Source organism: Coenobita brevimanus, chromosome 71, assembly GCF_032717465.1.
Source record: "Coenobita brevimanus isolate Jiangsu-jjx chromosome 71, ASM3271746v2, whole genome shotgun sequence".
Classification (NCBI taxonomy): Eukaryota; Metazoa; Arthropoda; class Malacostraca; order Decapoda; family Coenobitidae; genus Coenobita; species Coenobita brevimanus.
Window position 1 is genome coordinate 27,057,796 of NC_137024.1, and position 25,196 is coordinate 27,082,991.

A 25,196-nucleotide genomic window follows, 5' to 3' on the forward strand; every position below is an offset into this window, starting at 1 on the left:
AACTTGCAATGATGTATGTTACATAGAATCAGGTTACCCTCCTTTGTCAACCATGGTTCGTTCTAGACGGCATAGTTTTTTTTTTTCGCAAGATGTGGCCGGAGAGAGCAATGTATGATGACGACCCATTATTATTTGCTATGCAATTACTTAGGGATATGGGCATTGATACTGGTAGGATAATAACAGAGTTGTTGGATGAGGATATACCTAATAATAATGATTGTCAGAAGATAACATCTAGAATCACGGATGGGACATCATCAAGAACAACATATTTTAGTCTGAACTCGACGATGGTTGTTCATAGTATTTATATTGCGAGACAAACTATTGATGAAAAGCATCGGTTGTCAATTACCTAATTTAGAACAGGTAGTCATCGGTTAGTGTGTGAGACAGGGAGGTGGAATAGACGTCAAGGCCGTTTGCCTTCTGAGGAGCGGCTGTGTTTGTGTGGTGAGAGACAGAGGAGCATGTAGTGGAAGAGTGTACTTTGACCCAGAATATTAGAGAAGCGTATCAATTCAGTACCATGGATCAGCTGTTCTCTATTCAATATGTACCAGAGATGACCAGTAAAATAATACACAATATCTTGAATGTTTACTACTGACTACCACTATAAATGATCGTTGTTTGCTGGACTACAGTCTAAATGTATTGTTCATGTGATATTTATATTTTATATTATGTACTGCTCTGGTCAATAAATTATCTATCTATCTATCTATCTATGGGCAGGCACTAGTGTGTGTGTGTGTGTGTGTGTGTAATATATATATATATATATATATATATATATATATATATATATATATATATATATATATATATATATATATATATATATATGTGTGTGAGTGTATATATGTGTGTGTGTGTGTGTGTGTGTGTGTGTGTGTGTGTGTTCTTACCTTATCTAATTGTTCTTACCTAATTGTATCTTTACAGGAATGAGTCAAGCTCGTACTGTCCCGTGTCTTAAACCATATTTATCGTACATATCCTTAAATTTGTGAATTGTTTTGGCACACACTATTTCATTCGGTAGTGCATTCCATTGATCAATTGCTCTGTTTGGGAAACTGAATTTCCTTACGTCTTTATCACCTCTCTTCTTATGCAGTTTTTTGCAGTGTCCTCTTGCTGATGCTTCTCCATATGTTAAGTAATTATTTATGTCTATTTTCTCCTTTCCTGATATGCATTTATATGGCATTATCATGTCACCTCTTTTCCTTCTCTCCTGTAGTGTTGGTAGATTCAGTTTATTTAGTCTTTCTTCGTAGCTTAGGTCCCTTAAGCTTGGTATCCATCTTGTAGCGGCCCTTTGAACTTTTTCAATCTTGTCTATATGCTTTTTGAGATGAGGACTCCAGACTACTGATGCACATTCCAGGGTTGGTCTAATGAATGATGTTATTATCCTTCTTAGTATGTCTTCATTTATGTATCTGAATGCTATTCTCATATTTGCAAGCAGTGTATACATGTTCCGTACCTTCTCGCTGATGTGGTCAGCCGCAGATAGTCTGTTATTGATAATCACACCTAGGTCTTTCTCTCTTTCTGATGTGTATAGGGTTTTATTTCCTAACTTATAATCCCAATCAGGTCTTTTTCCACTTTTACCAAACTTGATTACATGACACTTGTCCACATTGAATTCCATTTGCCATGTACTACTCCATTCATGAAGTTTATTTAATTCTTCTTGTAGCCCTACAAGAGTCTATGCTAGTAATTCTCCTTTGTATTTTTGCATCATCTGCAAACATATTCAGATAGCTCTCATTTCCAGTGTTACTGTTTATATCATTTATATACACTAAAAACATGATTGGTGCCAGCAACGAACCCTGTGGTACTCCACTAGTCACTTCTTTCCATGATGAGTAGTTTCCTCTTAGTACTGTCCTCATTTCTCTTTATATGAGAAAGTCTTGCATCCAACAAAACAGTTTGCCTCGAATTCCTCCTTGATGGTACAGATTCCATAAAAGTCTTTGGTGTGGTACTGTGTCAAAAGCTTTCTTGAAATCTAAATAGATACTGTCCACCCATCCTTCCCTTTCCTGTATTGTGTTTGTTACTCTGTCATAGTAGCTCAACAGATTAGTAACACATGATTTTCCTTTTCTGAAACCAAACTGTCTTTCTGTTATCATACTGTGTTCTTCTAGATGATTTACCCAAGCTTTTCTTATAAGTTTTTCTAATACCTTGCTTAGAACACTGGTCAGTGATACTGGTCGGTAGTTGAGAGGATTTTGTCTATTTCCTTTCTTGAATAAGAGGACTATATTTGCCTTTTTCCAAATATAAGGTAGTTTCCCTTGGCTCAAGGATTTCTTGAAAATTAAAAATAATGGTTTACTTAACTCCTTTGCCATTCTCGTAATACCCAAAATGAAATTTCATCAGGACCACTTGTTTTTCCTCTGTCTAATCTACTTAACTCCTCCTGTATTACTTTTTCTGCTATTTTTATATCTGGTAGTATGTGTGGATATGCGTCTTCCACATAGTCCCTCTCAAAATTTTTTTTTCTTCTGTAAAAACTAATTGGAAATTCTTATTTAGTGCTTCACAAATATCTTTCTCTTGTGTATAAGTGATTCCCTCGTCCGTAATGGATTGTATTATATCTTTTACTTTGGTTTTGCTTCTGATATAGCTGTAAAACAGCTTTGGTTGATCACTACTTTTATTTATTTTATCTTCCTCAAACTGTTTTTGGGCTTCCCTCCTTATTCTTGTATAGTCGTTTCTTGCCTGTTTGTAATGATTATACGCCCTTTCACTATTGTGTCTTCTGTATCTATTCCACAACAAATCTCTTCTTTCTTTTGATTTTTTACATTCTGTATTGAACCATTTCTGTATATTTTTATCTGCTTCTTTGTGCTGTGGGATGTACTTCTGGACTCCTATTTCATAAAATTCACAAAAATTTTTATATACAGCATTTAAATCTTGACCTCTAAGCTCATTTTCCCAATCAACTTCTAAGATATACTTCTTTAGGTCTTGGCAATTTCCCTTTTTATAGTTTAGGCTCTTTTTGTAACTGTCATTGCTGTTTACTATGTCATATGCTATCCTGAAGTTATAATTTAGTACTGCATGATCGCTTTTGCCGAGTGGAGGGTGCTATATTAAACTATCAATATCATTTTCTTGCCTTGTAAATATTAGATCTAGCACTGAAGGTACATCAAGTCCTCTTTTTCTGGTGGTTTCCCTCACATGTTGCGTTAAGAAAAACTCATGTACGAGATCCAGGAGCTTTTGGTCCCAACAGCTTTCTTGGCTATTTATATCTAGAGTATTCCAATTTATATTTGTATTGAAGTCCCCAGTTAGTATAATTCTTTCCGATTTCTCTTCCATTTTGTGTAGCAATGATCTTACACTCTGAATTGTACTCTCTGCCAGGTCCTCATATTCGTCTCTTTCCCATGTGTTTGATCCGGGTGGCATGTACAAATTGGCTACAATTACTTTACCTTCAGATGTGTCGATCTCTACTGCAATCAATTCTACTTGTGATGGTATATCTAGGTTTATTTCCTTGACTTTTAGATTTTTCTTAGTTAATATTATAATTCCTCCTCCTTTTTTTTTAAATTTCTGTCTCTTCTCCATATATTCTATTCCTCTAAGTTTAGTATGTCATTGGATATCCTTGGTGTTAATTTTGTCTCAGTTAGGCATATTACTTGTGGTTCATTTTCTCTGACATAATCATTCATCTCTAGTCATTTAGATACCATTCCATCCACATTTGAGTACATCAACTTTATCATCTTGGTTATATACTTGTCATGACATGGTTCTACTACCTTCCTCGTTTTTCTTCTATCCTGTTTGTGTACCACTTTCGTACCTGCAATCCTATTACTTTGTAAAAAAAATTTCTTCTTCTCCTCTTCTGATCTTCCCTCATTTTTTGTTTTTGCTTCCTCTCTTTTCTCTTTCAGTAATTCCAGTTCCTCTTGTGTTAGGCATCTTTTTATCCATACATTTTTGAACTCCTCTTTTTCCATAATATTCTTTGCATTTTTTAGTATCTCTTCCACAGTGTTTACACTCTGGAAAGTCACCTTTAGAGGTCTTGTCTTGCTTTTCTCGTATTTCCCTAACCTTTTGTGTTCCTCTATGTCTTTACTACAGATTTCCTCTGATACTTCTTTCAGTAAGCTCATTACATTTGCCATCTCCTTTTTGTCTCTAGTGATCTTGTTTTTAACATCTTCCTCTTCTATACCAGTGATTACTATAGATTTATTTATCTCTACTGAATCTCTGACTAACTTTGGATTGTTTTGGATTATTCTTTTCACCTCCTTTTTAATGCTTTTTTCCTCCACCCTTGTTTCTAAGTCTTTCTTTACTTTCACCATTTCAGCATACGTGGTTTCTACATCATTTTTGTAGCTTTGCACAGCTTCATTCACCTGTGTTATCTTCTCCTCAATATCATTGCTCTGGTCCATAAGACTGCTTGCCTGCCTAATTGTCTCTGTGTTATTTTTGAACTCTTCCATAACACTCTCGTGATTGACTACTGTACTTGCCATTTCACTCACTTTCTTCCTAAGCGTACTCAATTCCACTGTTAGTTCACTGATGGTTGTGTCTTTCTTATTGGCCTCCCTTCCTAGTTTTTCTATCTCTTCCTTTTGCAAGTGCATTTGCTTCTTTATTTCATCAATTTCATTTTTGAAAGCCATTTCTAGTTTGTGTACACGTTCAACCAGTCTATTGTGAGTCTCCACTTCAACCAGTTCTTGGTAGAAATCATCATTTTGCTTTTTACTTTTATCCCTTTTCTTTTCCAAATTTGTTTTACTGAAGTATGTATCCATTTTGTAATACTAAAAGAACAGAGTATGTACTTACAGAGTATGTACACTTTCCCCGTGTTGCTGTAGTCTAAACAAACCCAGCTGACTCAGCGCATCGTGGTTCTTTGTTCTGTTTGAACCAGTCTTATTTAAACTTTTTTTTTTTTTTCCTTTTAATAATGAAAAATCATTTAGTCCAACCTGGTACAGAGCTTGACTCATTCAAAGATACTAATTTAGGTAATGCCACTGGCCGTGTTGGTCTGGTATGGAGCGCCGGTGTCTGTACACGTCCGCCTAGATTGAATCCCTGTGTGTGTGTGTGTGTGTGTATCTTCATTTCTTTCACGAAAACGATAATAGATATCGACCTAATACTTTCTATATTAGGTCGGGTTAAGTCAAGGGAGTGCCAGAAAAAAAAAAAAAAAAAACATGGCCATCGGAGCGACCTGATGACGCAAAACAGTCGGAAATCCCGACACGAGAAAATATGCAAAACCATTTTTTTCTACTTTTTGGTCGGAAATGGTCATTGTGGACTCAACAACGGTATGGAAACAGAGATAATGGCATTTGCAAACATTTTGTGATCGAACGGCCTTTAGTTAGTCCCACAAACTTTTGCAGGCAAGCACTAGTGTGTGTGTGGTGTGTGTGTGTGTGTTCTTACCTAATTGTTCTTACCTAATTGTATCTTTACAGGAATGAGTCAAACTCGTACTGTCCCGCGTCTTAAACCATATTTATCGTACATATCCTTAAATTTGTGAATTGTTTTGGCACACACTATTTCATTCGGTAGTGCATTCCATTGATCAATTGCTCTGTTTGGGAAACTGAATTTCCTTACTTCTTTATCACCTCTCTTCTTATGCAATTTTTTGCAGTGTCCTCTTGCTGATGCTTCTCCATATGTTAAGTAATCATTTATGTCTATTTTCTCCTTTCCTGATATGCATTTATATAGCATTATTATGTCACCTCTTTTCCTTCTCTCCTGTAGTGTTGGTAGATTCAGTTTATTTAGTCTTTCTTCGTAGCTTAAGTCCCTTAAGCTTGGTATCCATCTTGTAGCGGCTCTTTGAACTTTTTCAATCTTGTCTATGTGCTTTTTGAGATGAGGACTCCAGACTACTGATGCATATTCCAGGGTTGGTCTAATGAATGATGTTATTATCCTTCTTAGCATGTCTTCATTTATGTATGTGAATGCTATTCTCATATTTGCAAGCAGTGTATACATGTTCTGTACCTTCTCGCTGATGTGGTCAGCCGGAGATAGTCTGTTATTGATAATCACACCTAGGTCTTCTCTCTTTCTGATGTGTATAGGGTTTTATTTCCTAACTTATAATCCCAATCAGGTCTTTTTCCACTTTTACCAAACTTGATTACATGACACTTGTCCACATTGAATTCCATTTGCCATGTACTACTCCATTCATGAAGTTTATTTAATTCTTCTTGTAGCTCTTTACAAGAGTCTGTGTTAGTAATTCTCCTTTGTATTTTTGCATCATTTGCAAACATATTCAGATAGCTCTCATTTCCAGTGTTACTGTTTATATCATTTATATACACTAAAAACATGATTGGTGCCAGCACTGAACCCTGTGGTACTCCACTAGTCACTTCTTTCCATGATGAGTAGTTTCCTCTTAGTACTGTCCTCATTTCTCTTTTTATGAGAAAGTCTTGCATCCAACAAAACAGTTTGCCTCGAATTCCTCCTTGATGGTACAGTTTCCATAAAAGTCTTTGGTGTGGTACTGTGTCAAAAGCTTTCTTGAAATCTAAATAGATACTGTCCACCCATCCTTCCCTTTCCTGTATTGTGTTTGTTACTCTGTCATAGTAGCTCAACAGATTAGTAACACATGATTTTCCTTTTCTGAAACCAAACTGTCTTTCTGTTATCATACTGTGTTCTTCTAGATGATTTACCCAAGCTTTTCTTATAAGTTTTTCTAATACCTTGCTTACAACACTGGTCAGTGATACTGGTCGGTAGTTGAGTGGATTTTGTCTATTTCCTTTCTTGAATAAGGGGACAATATTTGCTTTTTTCCAAATATCAGGTAGTTTACCTTGACTCAAGGATTTCTTGAAAATTAAAAATAATGGTTTACATAACTCCTTTGCACATTCTCGTAATACCCAACATGAAATTTCATCAGGACCACTTGCTTTTCCTCTGTCTAATCTACTTAACTCCTCCTGTATTACTTTTTCTGCTATTTGTATATCTGGTATTATGTGTGGACATGCGTGTTCCACATAGTCCCTCTCAAAATTTTTTTCTTCTGTAAAAACTAATTGGAAATTCTTATTTAGTGCTTCACAAATATCTTTCTCTTGTGTATAAGTGATTCCCTCGTCCATAATGGATTGTATAATATCTTTTACTTTAGTTTTGCTTCTGATATAGCTGTAAAACAGCTTTGGTTGATCACTACTTTTATTTATTATATCCTCCTCAAACTGTTTTTGGGCTTCCCTCCTTATTCTTGTATAGTCGTTTCTTGCCTGTTTGTAATGATTATACTCCCTTTCACTATTGTGTCTTCTGTATCTATTCCACAACAAATCTCTTCTTTCTTTTGATTTTTTACATTCTGTATTGAACCATTTCTGTATTTTCTTATCTGCTTCTTTGTGCTGTGGGATGTACTTCTGGACTCCTATTTCATAAAATTTACAAAAAAATTTATATACAGCATTTAAATCTTGTCCTCTAAGCTCATTTTCCCAATCAACTTTTAAGAAATACTTCTTTAGGTCTTGATAATTTCCCTTTTTATAGTTTAGGCTCTTTTTGTAACTATCATTGCTGTTTACTATGTCATATGCTATCCTGAAGTTATAATTTAGTACTGCATGATCGCTTTTGCCGAGTGGAGGGTGCTATATTAAACTGTCAATATCATTTTCTTGCCTTGTAAATATTAGATCTAGCACTGAAGGTACATCAAGTCCTCTTTTTCTGGTGGTTTCCCTCACACGTTGCGTTAAGAAAAACTCTTGTACGAGATCCAGGAGCTTTTGGTCCCAACAGCTTTCTTGGCTATTTATATCTAGAGTATTCCAATTTATATTTGTATTGAAGTCCCCAGTTAGTATAATTCTTTCCGATTTCTTTTCCATTTTGTGTAGCAATGATCTTACACTCTGAATTGTACTCTCTGCCAGGTCCTCATATTCGTCTCTTTCCCATGTGTTTGATCTGGGTGGCATGTACAAATTGGCTACAATTACTTTACCTTTAGATGTGTCGATCTCTACTGCAATCAGTTCTACTTGTGATGGTATATCTAGTTTTATTTCCTTGACTTTTAGATTTTTCTTAGTTAATATTATAATTCCTCCTCCTTTTTTTAAATATCTGTCTCTTCTCCATATATTGTATTCCTCTAAGTTTAGTATGTCATTTGATATCCTTGGTATTAATTTTGTTTCAGTTAGGCATATTATTTGTGGTTCATTTTCTCTGACATAATCATTCGTCTCTAGTAATTTAGATACCATTCCATCCACATTTGAGGACATCAACTTTATCATCTTGGTTATAACTTGTCATGACATGGTTCTACTACCTTCCTCCTTTTTCTTCCATCCTGTTTGTGTACCACTTTCGTACCTGCAATCCTATTACTTTGTAAAAAAATTTCTTCTTCTCCTCTTCTGATCTTCCCTTATTTTTTGTTTTGGCTTCCTCCCTTTTCTCTTTCAATAATTCCAGTTCCTCTTGTGTTAGGCATCTTTTTATCCATACATTTTTGAACTCCTCTTTTCCCTTAAGATTCTTTGCATTTTTCAGTATCTCTTCCACAGTGTTTACACTTTGGAAAGTCACCTTTAGAGGTCTTGTCTTGCTTTTCTCTTATTTCCCTAACCTTTTGTGTTCCTCTATGTCTTTACTACAGATTTCCTCTGATACTTCTTTCAGTAAGCTCATTACATTTGCCATCTCCTTTTTGTCTCTTGTGATCTTGTTTTTAACGTCTTCCTCTTCTATACCAGTGATTACTATTGATTTGTGTGTGTGTGTGTGTGTGTGTGTCTAGCAATGTGCATAGCATATAACACTTTAGCATTCACCTGTATACAATATGCCATTATGTTGATTAAGCACCTCTAAGTGCGAGGTCTCGTAGTCACCTTGCCAACGCTGGTCTAAAATATATGGGAGCACCACCTGTAGGGATGTTTCTATTCAGATTATCACACCCTGACTATTGCAGTTGGGGCGACGATGATTTTTTCTTGCTGCCATGTATTTGTGATCCATCGTAACTTATATGCATTGTTGTCCCCACTGCAATGGTTTGGGGTGTAAGAATCCGAAAGGATGCACCTCTGTATGGGGGTTTTCACATCTTTTAGACAAGCAGTGCAGTGGCGGTGGTGGCTGCGAAGTCTCTCACACTGAGGAGTTTCTTATCGACCTCATTGTATATTACAAACTATTATTTTGGAAATGTATATATTCATCTGTATGTTACTTATGTCGTTTTGATTTCGACATAATTTGCACCAGCAACGTAGCAGAGGTTATTGGAAGAGAAATGTGCGGGATAGTCCGCTGAAACGAGTTATTACGAAATCTCCAGGGCAGCGAGTGGATTTACTTTGAAATTTAGGATTAACTTCTTGTAACTATGTTTTGTTTCACCTGAAAAGATAAAATTAATTTTTATAGCCAGAGCATATTATTAGCCAGGGTGTTAATTGACACTGTATTATCAGCAGTTCCCCGTCGCAGGCAAGATTTTTTTTTTTTTTTTTTTTTGAGGAAGGATAAGGAGGGCTAAACGGCAGAATACAGTACTTCCATGTCTCTTCATCTTCCTGCAAAAACAAATCAGAGCCACGAGAGGGGAACAATCGTATGCTTGTTACTGAATCTGGGCCGCAGAACTCACGGAACTGCTATTCGTGTCCCCAGACTACCCACCTTTAAATTTTTGTGCGAGGTCGTGACTTTGGCGGGATCTCTGACGACGGCGGTGACGGAGTGGCCTGCATCCAAGGCTTGTTGCACCACCTCTTTCCCGGTCAGCCCAGTTCCTCCTAGTACCACCAGCCGCATCCCTGTAACATCATCATCATCATTATCAAAACTACAATCATCATCATCATCATCATCGCCAAAACTACGATCATCATCATCATTATCATTATTATCACACCATCATCAGTGATGGAAACTGAGGAAGTAGTGGAGGGAGAGATGGAGAGAAGGAGGCCGAGTACGAGATGGAAGGGAGAGGGAGAGAAGGAGACTGAAGATTGAGATACAAGGATGGGGTGAAGAGGTATGTTAATAAGGGTAGTGTGGGCCGGAGGAAAGGCAGACTGGTAGTGAAAGATTGATCGACATGGAGGCAATTTTTGTTCTTGGCTACCCTCGGGGATTTAGGAGTCTGGCTGTAGATAACCAGATAATTGAATCTCTTCAACACGATTACGTCTAGTTTATTGTTCAAGCAAGCGGGCAAACAAGAGTACTTACACTGTCAAATTTTGCTCCCAGGCCTGCAGGCGGATGAGAAGTAAATTGGGGCAGCCTCTAATCGTGGAATTTTGTGGAAATACTGAACATACACATGTGAATCATCTTCATCATCATCATCAGCCCGCGCATCTTTTTCCCTCTCGCAGGTGCGATAAGGTAGGGGACAGAAAACCAGGAAAGAAAAAATATATATATATATATATATATATATATATATATATATATATATATATATATATATATATATATATATATATATATATATATATATATATCGATATGTATCTATCTATCTATCTATCTATATATGTATATATATCTATATCTATCTATCTATCTATCTATCTATCTATATATATATATCTAGGCTGCCTCCCCTAAGGAAAGGGAGGTAGCCGAGACAGGACGACACACTCCTCATTTACTCATCCATTCAAACACATTCATTCACATCTTAGCCCCAAAGGGGAGAACGGACAGATCCACACCGCACCACACCGCGCAAGGGTCAACTGCACAGTGGAATCAGTGACATCCACAGCAGGGCCCGACAGCAGAGCTGGTTTACCCCTGCCACATCATAAGAGACCCATCCCCTTACCCGCACCTGACCTGACTAGCTGATCAGACCAAATGAGGGAGAATATCCCCTCAGGGCTGCGTCATCATTTATTCATTCTCAATTTCTCTCCATTTATTTCTGTCACGCACAGCCACTCTTCCTTGCTCAACAGACATCCCTCTCGCATCCAGCGCTTTCTTCACACTGTCCATCCATCCTATTCGTGGTCTCTCTCTCAGCCTTACACCTCTCACATCAGATCTAGTTATCTTTTTCATCAATCTCTCATTATCCATTCTCTCCATATGCCCAAACCATCGCAACACCCTCTGTTCAACTCTACCAGCCATCTCCCGAACAACTCCAGTTCTCCTTCGCCCTTCATCATTTCGCACTCGATCAATACGCGTCACTCCACACATACTCCTCAGACACCTCATCTCCATTACATTCAAACTTTTCCTCTCTGCTATACCCTTATTCCATGTTTCAGCCCCATATAACGCAGTCGGTACCACAACACCCACATACAGCCTTCTCTTTACATCCATTCTAAGCAAAGACATCTTAACACTTTTTTCATTCCTCCCAGCACCTTACCTACTTCATTTATTCTAAACTTCACTTCTGCATCTATTCTTACATCCACAGCAACATGTGACCCTAAATATTTAAAACACTTTACCTCCTCAAGCAACTCACCATTCAAAACTATATTTATCCCCCTACCATCTACCAACCTGGTACATTTCATCACTTTACTCTTATTCTCATTTACTTTCAATTTCCTCCTTTCACACACCCTTCCAAACTCCTCTACCAACTGTCTCAATCTCTCCTCTGAATCAGCCACCAGTTCAGTATCATCTGCAAACAGCAGCTGCATCAGATTCCACTCTCCACCATAAACATTCAGCAGACTCAGACCTCCACCTAAAACTCTTGCATTCACCTCCCTTACAACACCATCCATATAAATATTAAACAACCAAGGCGACATCACACATCCCTGTCGCAGCCCCACTCTCACGGAAAACCAATCACTTACAACATTTCCCACTCTTACACACGCTCTACTATTTACATAAAAACTTTTCACCCCTTTTAGTAACCCACCATCAAGTCCATACAATCTTAAAACAGTCCACAAAGCCTCCCTAACAATTCTATCATATGCTTTCTCTAAATCCATGAATGTCCAAAACACATCCTTGCCTTTCGCTAAATACTTTTCACACACTTGCCTCACAGTGAACACCTGATCCACGCATCCCCTCCCTCTCCTAAAGCCACACTGCTCATCACCAATCACTCCCCCTGTACCCTCTCTAACTCTCATAATCAACACTCTACCATACACCTTACCTACAACACTCAACAGACTTATACCCCTAAAGCTAGTACATTCATACTTATCACCCTTGCCTTTATACAACGGGACCACACACGCACTTGCCCAGTCAATTGGCACCATACCTTTCACAAAGCACACATTCAACAATCTTACTAACCAGTCAACAATAGTCACTCCATCATCCTTCAGGCATTCCACAGCACACCCATCCATACCTGCAGTTTTCCATGTTTTCATCTCCTTTACTGCCTTCTCCACTTCCTCCTTCGCGATCAAAGAATTATTCAACTCTCCCAACACATTTATTCATTGCACCCTTCCATCCACCACAATCTCAGCCACCCTTTCCTCCTCTACATTTAACGATCTTTCAAAATACTCTGCCCATCTCTTCCTTACTGCATCCATCTCAATTAACATCCTTCCATCCTCTGCTTTTACTCGTTCTCCCTTCCCAGACTCTCCCTTTCGCACCCTTTTAACCTCCTTCCAAAACATTTTCTTATTCTGTTGAAAATTCTCAATCAGCCGCCTACCCCACCTCTCATCTGCTGCCACTTTAGCATCACGCACAACCCTTCTCGCCCTATTCTTTTTTTCCTTATACCTTCCATATGACACTTCATCCTTCCTCTGCAGCCACACTTCATATTCACGTCTCTTCTCAGCCACAGCCATACTTACTTCCTCGCACCACCATTCACTTCCCTTTCTTACACCACCACCCACACGTCTCACACCACACACCTCTTCTGCATGCCCCACCACAGCACTCTTAAACAACTGCCATTCCTCCTTCACACTGCCATTTTCCTGATCTGTCACTGCATTCCATTCATCTTTCAATTTCTCCTGATACTTTATAATTTTCTCTCTTTTATCCAACTCACTTTCAAAACCTCCCTGCCTCACCTAACCCTCCTAGCTCTCACCCATCTCTTACCTACTCTTAACTTTCCCTCCACCAGGTAGTGGTCAGACATACCTCCACCCTCCCGTCTCAGAACTCTCACATCCAACAATCTTCCTATTACATTCCTAGACACAACCACATAGTCCATCAGTGCTTTATCCACAACCATTCCACCCTCCTGTCTCACCTATGTATACTTATATATATATATATATATATATATATATATATATATATATATATATATATATATATATATATATATATATATATATATATATATATATATATATATATATATATATATATATATATATATATATATATATATATATATATATATATATATACATACATATATATATATATATATATATATATATATATATATATATATATATATATATACATATATATATATGTGTATATATATATATATATATATATAAATATACTATATATATATATATATATATATATATATATATATATATATATATATATATATATATATATATATATATATATATATATATATTTATATATATATGTATATATATATATATATATATATATATATATATATATATATATATATATATATATATATATATATATATATCCCATTGGAGTCTGGTGTCTTGAGTTTTGGACAGAACTGGGATTTTTCAAGTCTTATTAAAGTAGGGAACCCCCAGGTAGGGACCTATGAGCTTTGCGATTATGAGCCGATAGGTGGAGGGTGGTACGCTTAGCACCCCCCCAGTGCCATGGCTCGCCCAGCACCCCTGGGATCCAATGGGTTAATGACTGGCAAACCTATCAGTCTCTTTAACCCATTGGAGCCCGGTGTCCAGAGTATTGGACAGAACCGGGATTTTTCAAGTCTTATTAACCCTTTAACCGCGGGTGTCATCCCAGAATGACATTGCAAAAACTGGACTAAACCGCGGGTGTCATTCTCGAATGTTTGTGAATATTTTGAATACCCCGCCTTTTTTCCGTGCGCCAATTGTTTCAAAGGAGAGTAGCTATTAAGTTCTTTCACTCCAGCCAACCCCCACCTCCCTTCTCCCACCCCCTGGGCCCCCACCTCCCACCCCCCGGGCCCCCACCTCCCACCCCCCGGGCCCCCCACCCCACCCCTGACCAACATGCATCAGTATCTGTCCAGCTGGGTGAGTGACAACACCGCTGATGTGGCAGTGAAGTGCGGGCAATTACAGTGCCTTTTACCTGCCTCAGTGAACACAGAGTGGGTGTTTATCGTATGTGCAGTGTTCATATATGTTTAGAGTATTATTATCAGAATGAGGTTGGCAATTGGTAATAGTGTGTGAGCGAATGTAATGGTGTGTGAGCGAAAAATAGTGATTTTAGATTGCTCACTTCTAACGGCACTGCCCATCCAGTGATAGTCAACGAAATCATGAAACCTACATCACTGCAAAGCCAAAGGTTAGTACTTTCTAATGGTACCTTATTTTTCGCTCTAGATTTATTCTGTGCAGAGTTATAAAGGTTTAAAGTTTGTATACATTTTGGCTGGAACCCCCGCAGGAGAGGCCAGTCGGGGCAAAACAATGCCCACGGTTAAAGGGTTAAAGTAGGGAACCCCCAGGTAGGGACCTATGAGCTTCGCGACTATGAGCCGATATGTGGAGGGCGATACACTTAGCAATCTCCCAGTGACATGCCTCGCCCAGCATCCCTGGGATCCAATGGGTTAAATATATATATATATATATATATATATATATATATGTAAGTAATCACTAGATTATCTGGTTGGTCCTTATCCGACATGCTCCGTATCTGAATGTTAGGTCCTGGCTCTATTATATCCATATCCGGATTTGTCTGTATCCAAACATACAATTTCCGACATCGCTGGTTGGGCGGCCTACAAATTTAAAAGAACAGTTTGGCGGCCAGCCGGCCGCTTTGGCCAAGCATGGGTAATAGGCTCTAACCCACAGCAAGCTGAGCTAATATGGCTGTCCAGCTCCTTGCCAAATGGTCAAAGTCCTCAGGCCACCCGATCACTTGTACACTACCAGCCGCGCACGAGTAATACAGACACTAACGCACAAGCTCAGCAAATATGGCTGTCCAGCTCCTCACCAAACAGTCAAAGTCCCCTGGCCACCCAGATCACTCAAACACTATCAGCCGTGCGCGAGTGATATGGACCCTAACCCACAAGCTCAGCAAATATGGCTGTCTGCCTCCTCACCGACCTGTCAAAGTCTTCTGGCTGCCCAGATCACTCTGACGTTACCCGCTGCGTGTGAGTAATACAGATCCAAACCCACAAGCCCAGCAAATATGGCCGTCCACCTCCTCACTGAACGGTCAAAGTCCTCTGGCCGCCCAGATCACTAGGACACTCCTGGCCATGCTCAGCCATCTGCCTCCGTACCAAATGGTCAAAGTCACCTGGCTGGCCGGATTACTCAGACACTACCTAAGGTCATGATATATGGGGCTACAGTGTTGCCCATTTGCCTGGCCAAGCGAAATTTACCCTTGTGCTCATGGGTCAGTTTGGTGCATTTAACTTGTGTACTGATAGCCAAGCCTAGGTAGAGACATGGCAGCACAGCGTTCACGTGGCAGTACTTCATCTCAGCTCCCACCTTTCTCTCACGAGTGTGGACGTGCTTGTAACCATGGCTGTTTCCATTGTTGCATTTGTTGTGGTCCCCTACCTTCTTCAGGCCTTGATTTTCTTCTGTGGCATTCTCATGTGTGTGATGATGGCCCCACCACAACCTGAAACACAAAAGAGGAAGGTTTTGACTCTGGAGAAGAAGCGTGATATACTGAGCAAGGTCAATGTGGGCTGAACCACTTCACGCATTCTGAAGGAATATGATCTGATTCAATCGTGTTTTATATAAAGAAATCGAGGACCAAGCTGACTCAGTATGGACTTGACTATGGCAATAACACTCGGAAGGGTGACAGGAAAGTGATGTCTCGGCCCTGCCATGCCGCCATTGACCAGTCGACTTTGGTTTGGTTCTGCCAACAATGGGGTGCCAGTGTGCTTGTACATGGGACTGAGCTGAAGGTGGCAGCTGAGAAGTTAGCATGCCTACACAGTGTCCACGACTTCAAGGCATCTTAACCCGCCGCGTCCCGTTGGCATATATATATGTCCACACGTTTTGTCACTGTCAGTCCCATTGACGTATATAAATGTGCATCAATTGCAAGGTCCCTAATTTGCACAATTTTCAATTTTCGCAAGTGATTTTTGGTACGTTAACACAGGACACCTTCCTCTACAAGATGCCAGGCAGGGACAATGCCTTACCCCGCATGACCCCCCCCCACATATTATTGTCTCGACAATTCACCTGTTACCAGTGACCTGGCCAGTCAAGACATGTCGTGCCACGGTATGAATTTCAGGGCCAGAGTGATTTCCCAATCGATGGCAATGTGGAGGACAAAGTTTACATAGCATTAGAGGAAGAAACAGTCAGAAATGATGATAAGGTAATGTCGCCAAAAAAGGTCAGGTATGTTGATGTGTTTGGTGAGTGAAACAATGCCTATATTGCCTATAATACTGTGTGGAAACCAATATACTCTCGTACTACATATAAATTCGTACCAAATAAATAAATAAATACCGTTTATGAATGGTGTGGAATAGTTACCCTCCCATAGAACTCGTTTTCTTTGGAGCCAGCCTGATAGAAAACCCAGTAAGTTAAGAGGTACTGCTACCTGTATCGAGTATTTTAAACCTCAGGTGAGCGATTTCTCTATGAATTTTCGATGTTTCTCACCAAAGGCGGAGGTTTGAGCCAAAAATTTTTTTTTCCAAAATTGGTCAGGATTGGGGGGAGTCAGTGGTGGAAAATTGGTCGGGACGGGGCGGGTTAATGTTAGCTCTTCCAGTTCAAACTTCAGCATGGATTTACCAGTCATAAGACACATGGCAAGGCTTTAGATATGACAGTGGAGGATGTTGAGCCATTTTGCCAGAAAGTGCAGCACCTGATCGAGAGCGAGGGCCTTGCACTTGGTCAAGTGTACAATTCTGATGAAACTGGCCTCTTCCACTCCTTGCTCACCAACACCCTGGCAGAAGAGAGAGAAGACTGTGTCTGTCAGAAGTTGTCCAAACAGTGTGTCTTGGTCTTGTGCTGCGCCAATGTTAACAGGATGCACCACCCCAAGCCTGTTATTTTTGGATGCACAAAACAACCACACTGGCTCTGTGGGTTAATGGATAGCCTGCCTGTTGTGTGGTACCATTCAGTGAAGACCTGAATTACCTGTAAGATCTTCAAAGATTGGTTCCACAGACACTTTGGCAAGGAGGTTATCTGTTATCAAACAGAGGAACTTCGTCTCCCTCATGACCAGGTGAAGGCACTCCTGATCCTCGACAATGCCCCTGCACATCTGTCTGAGAAGGAACTGGTTGCTGATAACGGTCATATCAGATGCATGTTTTGCTACCTAATATGACTGCTCTCATTCAATCAATGGACCAAGGTGTTATCTTGGCAGTGAAGAGACTGTACTGTTGAAGGTTCCTGGACATGGTGATGGTGGCGCTAGAGGACAAATAAGGTGTCAACACATGTGGGGAGCAGACCTTGGAAAATCTTCACCATTACAACATCAAGTTTGCTGTGTTAGGCTGGGCGAATGCTTGGAAGGAAGTCTCTGTCAAAACCCTCGAAAGTGGTTGGTCTTATCTCCCTCAGGGATACGAGACCATGCACGACTTTGAGGGATTTGACGTGGACGATTTTCACCTTTGTCTACATATGGCAGGCGAGGATGTGGATGTCGACAATTTGAGGGAGTGGTTGGACGATGACAGTGGCAGTCCAGGTTATCAGACAGTGTCTGATGAGTAGATCGTTGCTGCTGTCTCTGTGGAGCAGAAGGAGGACAGCAGTGAGGATGAGGACGAGGACCCTGACTCTGAGCACCCCACCACTCCATCACTCCCTCATCTTGGTGCATTATCTGTTGGCATTGAGCAGGTGCTCAATTATGCTGAGAACCTGCACTGCGACATGGAGTTGGTGCCACTGAAGCTGGTGATGGATCTGTGGGCAGCCATCCTCCATCAGAATTGTCTCACATATCGTCAGACCAAGATCGAGTCCTTCTTCAAGCCTGCCATCCCCACATATGCAAGCCTGTTCTCCCCACCACCACATCATCATCCCTAGTCTTCATTCTCAAACCCACAACAGAGCACATTGACAGCCATTGAGTTACCGTTAGACATAAGCTTGCGGCCATCTTCAGAGTTTCCTGAAGTGGGTAGGCCTCCATTGCCTCAGCGCATGTCCCCACTCATCGCCCAGCTCCAGCAGATGGAAGAGGAGGAGGAGGAGGAAGAGATGTTTACATTTGTTGAACACCAGCTGAGGGATAACGGGTTACAATGCCTGTTCGCCGTTCGCTGGATGGTAAGTACTGTATTGCGATTTTTTTTGTATTTTTAATGTTTATACATTGTTTTCTTGGTGTCTAGCATTATACTGGATATCCCATGAGTATTTGATGTCTAAATACGGTACTGAAAGACCGAAGAACACTGCCACAATTTGGTGGGGGACTGTGCATATAGGATCGGTATGGGTAGGGTATTGGTAGGTAGGATATTGCTCCGTATCCAGATTTCGTCCATATCTGGACATACCGATGGCTCTATTACGTCAGATAATCGAGGGATTACTGAACGTATGTATGTATGCGTATGCATACATGTGGAGGTCTGTCAGATCATATGATTGTGGCATGCAAGATCAAGCTGAGAGGAGTGAGGTGGATCAGAAGAGAGAGGAGCAGTCAGGGCGAAGGACTGAAAGTTGAGAAGTTGAGGATCAAAGAAATGGCAGATGAATACAGGACCAAAGTAGGGGAGGAGTTAGAATCAGTGAATTGGAATGCATATAGAGACTGCTTAGTTCGAAATGCTGAAGCGGTGTGTGATGTGGCAAGAGTAACAATGAAGAAGAAAGGTACGGCATGGTGGGATGATGAGGTCAAGAGAGCAATGGAGGAAAAGAGGAAGAAGTGGCCTTGGTTACAGGACAGGGGTTCCGTTGAAATAAGAACTGAATATACTGAAAGCAAAAAGCACGTAAAAAGACTAGTGAAGACGAAAAAGAAGAAGGTAAATGATGATCTAGGAAGAAAATTGAATGCAAACTACTCTGAAAATAGGAAGTTATTCTGGGAATAGGTGCGAAAATGTATTAGTGAAAGCGGAAAGAAATGTGAAAGTGTGAAAGATGTAGGTGGTAGATTATTAACCCATGGGGATGAAGTAAGGACCAGATGGAAAGAATTTTTTGAAAGAGTAATGAATGGGAATAGAGAGAGCAGAGCGGCTGTAAACATAATTGGTTTGGGGAGGAAGGTGCAGGGAAGGAATGCAGTGCCAGGAGACGTGACACTTGCAAAGGTGAAGGGCGCTGTGAAGCAGCTGAAAAATGGAAAAGCAGCTGGGGTTGATGAGGTGTATGCAAAGATGATTAAATGTAGTGGAAAGAGTGGAATGAAGCGCTTGTTGGAGATACGTAAGAAGGCATGGATGAGTGAAACTGTGCCAGCAGAATGGAAAAAGGCTGTGATTGTAACCCTGTACAAAAATAAAAGTGAGCGAATTGAATGCAAGAATTATCGTAGCATAAGTTTATTGAGTGTGGTAGGGAAGGTATATGGAAGAATTATTACAGAGAAAGTACGAGAGATATCAGAAGTCCTAGTGAGTGATGAACAAGGTGGCTTTAGGAGTGGCAAAGGATGTGCGGATCAAATATTTGCAGTGAGACAGATAGCAGAGAAGCTTGTAAGAAGGACCATATGGTGTTTATAGCATTCATGGATCTGGAAAAAGCATACGACAAAGTGGACAGAGAAAGACTGTGGAAAGTTTTGCGCACGTACAGTGTAGATGGTAACCTGCTAGGTGCCGTCAAGTTTTTATGATGGTCGTGAAGCATGTGTAAGGGTTAATGGGCATCTAAGTGAATGGTTCACGATCGGTGTGGGCGTGCGACAAGTTTTTGTGATGTCCCCATGTTATTGAATAAATATATATATATATATATATATATATATATATATATATATATATATATATATATATATATATATATATAGATAGATAGATAGATAGATAGATAGATATATTTTTATAGATAGATAGATATGGATGGGGTGATGAGAGAAGTAAAAATACGATTAATGGAGAAGGGGATGGCGTTGGTTATGAATGGTGATGGATGGAATATCTCAAGTTTGTTGTATGCTGATGATGCAGTGCTACTTGCAATTACCGGACAAGAGCTTGGTAGGCTAGTGCACAATTTTGCTGATGCCTTGAGAGTAAATGTAGAAAAGAGTAAAGTGATGGTTATTGGGAGAGAAGATGACTTCCAGTGCGATGTTACAGTGAATGGAGAGACAGGAATTGGTGAGAGAGTTCAAATTCCTGGGTACAGTGATAGAAAAGAGAGGAAAATGTGCAAAAAGAAGTGGAAAGTAGAGCGACACAAAGAAGAAAAGTAGCTGGTGCAATGAAGGCCTTAATAAGAAACAGAGGCTTGAGTGCTGCAGCTGCACGAGGCTTACATGAAAGAGTGTTAGTGCCAGCTTTAACATATGGATGTGAGACTATGGTGTGGCATGCAAATGAAAAGGCAGGAGTAATAGTAGTGAAGATGGTATTGCTGAGGAATGTATGTGGAATACAAAGGGTGGATAATATACGGAATAATGTGATTCGTGAAAGATGTGGAGTGAGGAAGTCTGTAGACACCAGAATTAAAGAGAGTGTACTGAGATGGATTGGTCACGTGGAGAGAATGGATAACAATTGGGTGGTGAAAAAGGTATATCTGAGCAAATTTGAAGGAGGAAGGAGGTGAGGTAGGCCAAGGAGAAGGTGGAGAGATATGGTGGATGAGTGTGTGAGGAAGAGAGGTTTGGAAGTCGGTGAGGCTAGGGAACTGACAAGAGATCAAGCTGGCTGGATGAATGTTGTGAGGAGAAGTGCAAGATCAGGAATTTGGCACCCTTTTTCAACATGGCAGCGTCCGGATTGACTCTATCGGATACGTTTGTGTGAAGCTACAGAACGTGGTGAATTTTTTTGACGTATCTGATAGAGTCAGGATTTCAGGGGTTGAATGATGAGTGAATGGAAGAGTGGCCCATTGGACTGGGCAAATTTGGACTGTCTGGACATTGCTACTCCTCACCCTGCCCTAGGGTGGGGAAGGAGGTCCGGATGATGATGATGATGATGATATACTGTATATATATAATATATATACATATATATATATATATACATACATATAGATAGATAGATAGATAGATATAGATATACAGTGTTATGCATCATGTCCAGGGCTCAACTTCTTGAACACAGAATACACGCACGGACTTGGGTTCTTTTGTTCAGAACTGGGCAAGAGCATGCAACAAAGGAATAGGGCTCAAACACAGGGTAACCAGTCTAACACGTATATTACCTTACAAAAATACAATGGACTGCACAATACTTGTAACACAAAAGAACAGTAATTGGTAAGAAGTGGAATGTGGGAAATATTTTCCCCCAAAGCAGTTGCCTCTCTACTTATAAAATAGTTGTCCCTGGTTACAGAGCAGAGGAAAACATGAGATCGTTAATACCTATTCAAGCGGTTTTTATAGCCCAGATACTACGTTCTCTTTAATAATTTTTATTATTAATAAATTAAATGCTACTGCGTCTAACACTCGTGCACAACTATATTGTAAATACATGTAATTGCTTGGAAAGTTTCATTGACCTAAACTGTTCTGCGCGTTAGATGACATACCCAGAGGATGACAAAGCCCTCATATATAGGCAGATGTAGGTTTAACATATTTACATTGGTGAATGGAGTTTTTGGTTTGGATTTAGTTTAATCAAAACTAAGATTAATTAGTTAGATTCGCCCTGTATACTTCATGATGTAATCTAACTGTATTTAGAATTGTAATTAAATATTAGTTGGCACCTCTACAATTCTATGAGGCCCGCCATTTTCACGCACTCTGCTCCTAGACTTCGTCGAGCTAGCACGTTGTATATACACACCTCAAGGACGCTTGGATGCCCAGGCAACCAACCTAAAGTCAGGCTTGTCATCATCTGCTGTCTGACTTTCTAGCTAAGTAATCTTTATGAACTGGCCAATTCAATGGGAGAGTAATAATTAGGTGAGGCAAGGTATCAGTTATGGTCAGTGCTGGATAGGTGTGCAAACACTTGCGCAAACCGCAATTGCACACCGTTGCGCTTCGGTGAATATCGGCCGCACGAGGCCATGCGCAATATTGCGCTTTCGCACATGAAAAGGTATGTGCACAAGCGCAAATGTAATTGCGCTTGCACAACTAGATTTGCGCTTGAGCACCTGCCTTGTGCACCTGTCCTGTGGATTGCGCACTGCGCAATCCAAGGGACACGTGGTCTTGGGATCTTTCCGTATGTCTGGACAAGGGATGGGGGAGGCTCGGGCGGGTCGCGAGGGTTCTGCTGTGGGGAGGCGGGAGGGATGGAGGGTAGTAGCATTTCTTAAAATGCTTCAACAGAGATAATGTATTTTAATATTTTTAAATTATTGTTAGTAGTAAATAATAAATTAAAAATACATTATTTATTAAGCGTACCATATGCAATTCCTTACAAAAATAATTAAAACATACTATTTAAATCAAATATCCAGAGCCTAATAATTTATTAGGCTGTGGATATTTGATTTAAATAATATGCTTTAATGATTTTTGTAGGGAATTACACATGCTATTTTATATCTGTACTGCGAAAATGCAGGTTAAAGTAAAACTGGCAACATCACAGCCTTTGCTTCCCTGCCCCTCCGCATCGCAGCTCGCTCGCTTCTCTGAACTTCCACGAGTAAAAAAGTTACTACATGACAGTATTGTGATACCAAAACTCTACTGTATGGAAGTGAAGCTTTGACCTTGTTGGAGGGACAGAAGTCAAGAGTGAGAGCTGTGGAAATAAATGAGTTATCTGAGAGGATCATGTGGAGTTACATGGAGAGACTGACAAATGAGGAAGTGAAGGATCGTTGTGGTGTGGATGTGGATGTGATGGGAAGCGTTAGAAGAAACACACTTAGGTGGTTTGGTCATATGGAGAGGATGGAGAGTGAGAGACTAACGAGGAGAATGTACGTGAGTGAGGTGGAGGGGGGGAGAGGGAGGCCGGGGAGGCCAAGGATGAGATGGAGGGATGAGTGGAGAAGTATATGATAGGGGGGTGTGATCTGGGAGCAGAGCAGTGAAATGGCGGGGGACAGGGTGACATGGAGGCAATTTGTTGCTTGTTTGTGGCCAGTGGCCATCCCTTACGTGATTAAGGCGTCTGGCAATAGATAGATAGATAGAATAATAATAAAAGTAAGTATGCTAAGTTATATAAGTATCCCAATATTTTACAGTAGTTCCCACAAATATATGCAAATGGTTTGCGCTAGCACTTAGCGACATTTGCGCAAGCTGAATATTAGATTGCACACTTGCGCAAATTACAAATAAGAGAAAATAATAATAATAAATAAAAGTAAGTGAATAAGTATGCTAATTTATTTAAATATCAATATTTTACAGTAATTCCCACAAATAGATGCAAATGGTTTGCACTTGCGCATTGCGACATTGTGCAAGCTAAATATTTGTCAGATTGCGCACTTGCGCTTGCGCAAGGTAGTGAACTGTGGATTGCGCATTGCACTTGCGCGAGGTCCTCCTTCGTTTGCGCTGCCCACCACTGGTTATGGTACACTCAAACCTAAGAGACTTATGTGAGTTTACTTAAGGATAAATTTTTGGTGCCTCGAGTGAGGACCAACGATTTGTTTACTAGAAATTTCTTAATTCTTAGTGTCGAGTGAGGATACCGACTTATATAAAATATTTCTGACATTTTTGGTCCCCTAGAGAGTAAGGAGAGCAGATGTGTGCCGAAGCACTGAATGTTTAAAGTTACTTTTGTTGAGCATAGCCTGTTACTGCGTTCGTTTGAAGTGGATGACGTGGAAATACGTATATACCACGCTCCGGGTGGAAGGGCAAGTTCCTTCTCCAAAGATGAAAGGCTGAATGCCGTATTAGATTGGGAGCATGACCGCACTATCCTTTTCCTGGGAGGAAATGATATTCATGAGGCGGTGGAAGTTAATGAAGTTGTAGAAAATATTCTAGCCGTGGTAGGAGCCATAGAAGGTCCATGTAAATTCTCGGTAGCCATAACCTTCCTGGAGCCAAGAAACCTATCATATGGCTCTCCAGTTTGCTATGGAACATATAAATTAATTAACAGAGCTGTGAATAGGAAGTTGCAATGAATTAGGAAGGGGAGGGATTTCTTCCACTTTAACGCCAAGCCCTTCCAAGCAACACTGAAGGCCGATGGTATACACTGGAACCATCGTGGCAGAGAAGCGGTTCTGCAGGAATTTATTAATTATATAGAGCTCAAGAAAGGACAGTTCTATGCTGTACAAGCAATGGGTGGGCCTATGGTGGACTAGGAGATAAATATATTGAGCTTGGGGAATACGGGTATTTTGGAAATTGATTATGGAGATGAAATATAACCCTAGAGGTTTAACAATCCAGGGGGATAGAGTTGATTTTGTGAACCTAATCCCTATACACTTCTCAAAATTTAAATGATTAATTAGCTGAGCCGGAAAATGAGTATTTGGAAATTGAGTAGGGGATAAAATACAACCCTAGAGCAGTGGTTCTCAACTCGTTTCAGGCCATGGACCACCAGCCCAATTAAAAAAAAAAAATATCCTGGACCATTTCATTCATTCATTGCCAGACGCCATGTATCCCAAACGGGGTGGCCAAGGGCTTAGAGTTAACTGTTTTACAGGGAGGGGCACTAATCCCTCACCAACCCCACTTGACACGTAGGGAGAACGTTA

General features: G+C 40.1%; 1 protein-coding gene across 1 annotated transcript in view; it reads right to left on the bottom strand.

Moving 5' to 3' along the window:
- The window catches only part of LOC145406713 (flavin reductase (NADPH)-like), a 103,571-nt gene extending 93,626 nt beyond the window's left edge, over positions 1-9,945 (bottom strand). Inside the window, exon 1 of the mRNA XM_080277813.1 lies at positions 9,811-9,945. Within this exon, the coding sequence (XP_080133939.1) occupies positions 9,811-9,945 (135 nt within the window). The remainder of the gene's footprint in view (positions 1-9,810) is intronic.
- Between the last annotated feature and the right edge of the window lie 15,251 nt (positions 9,946-25,196).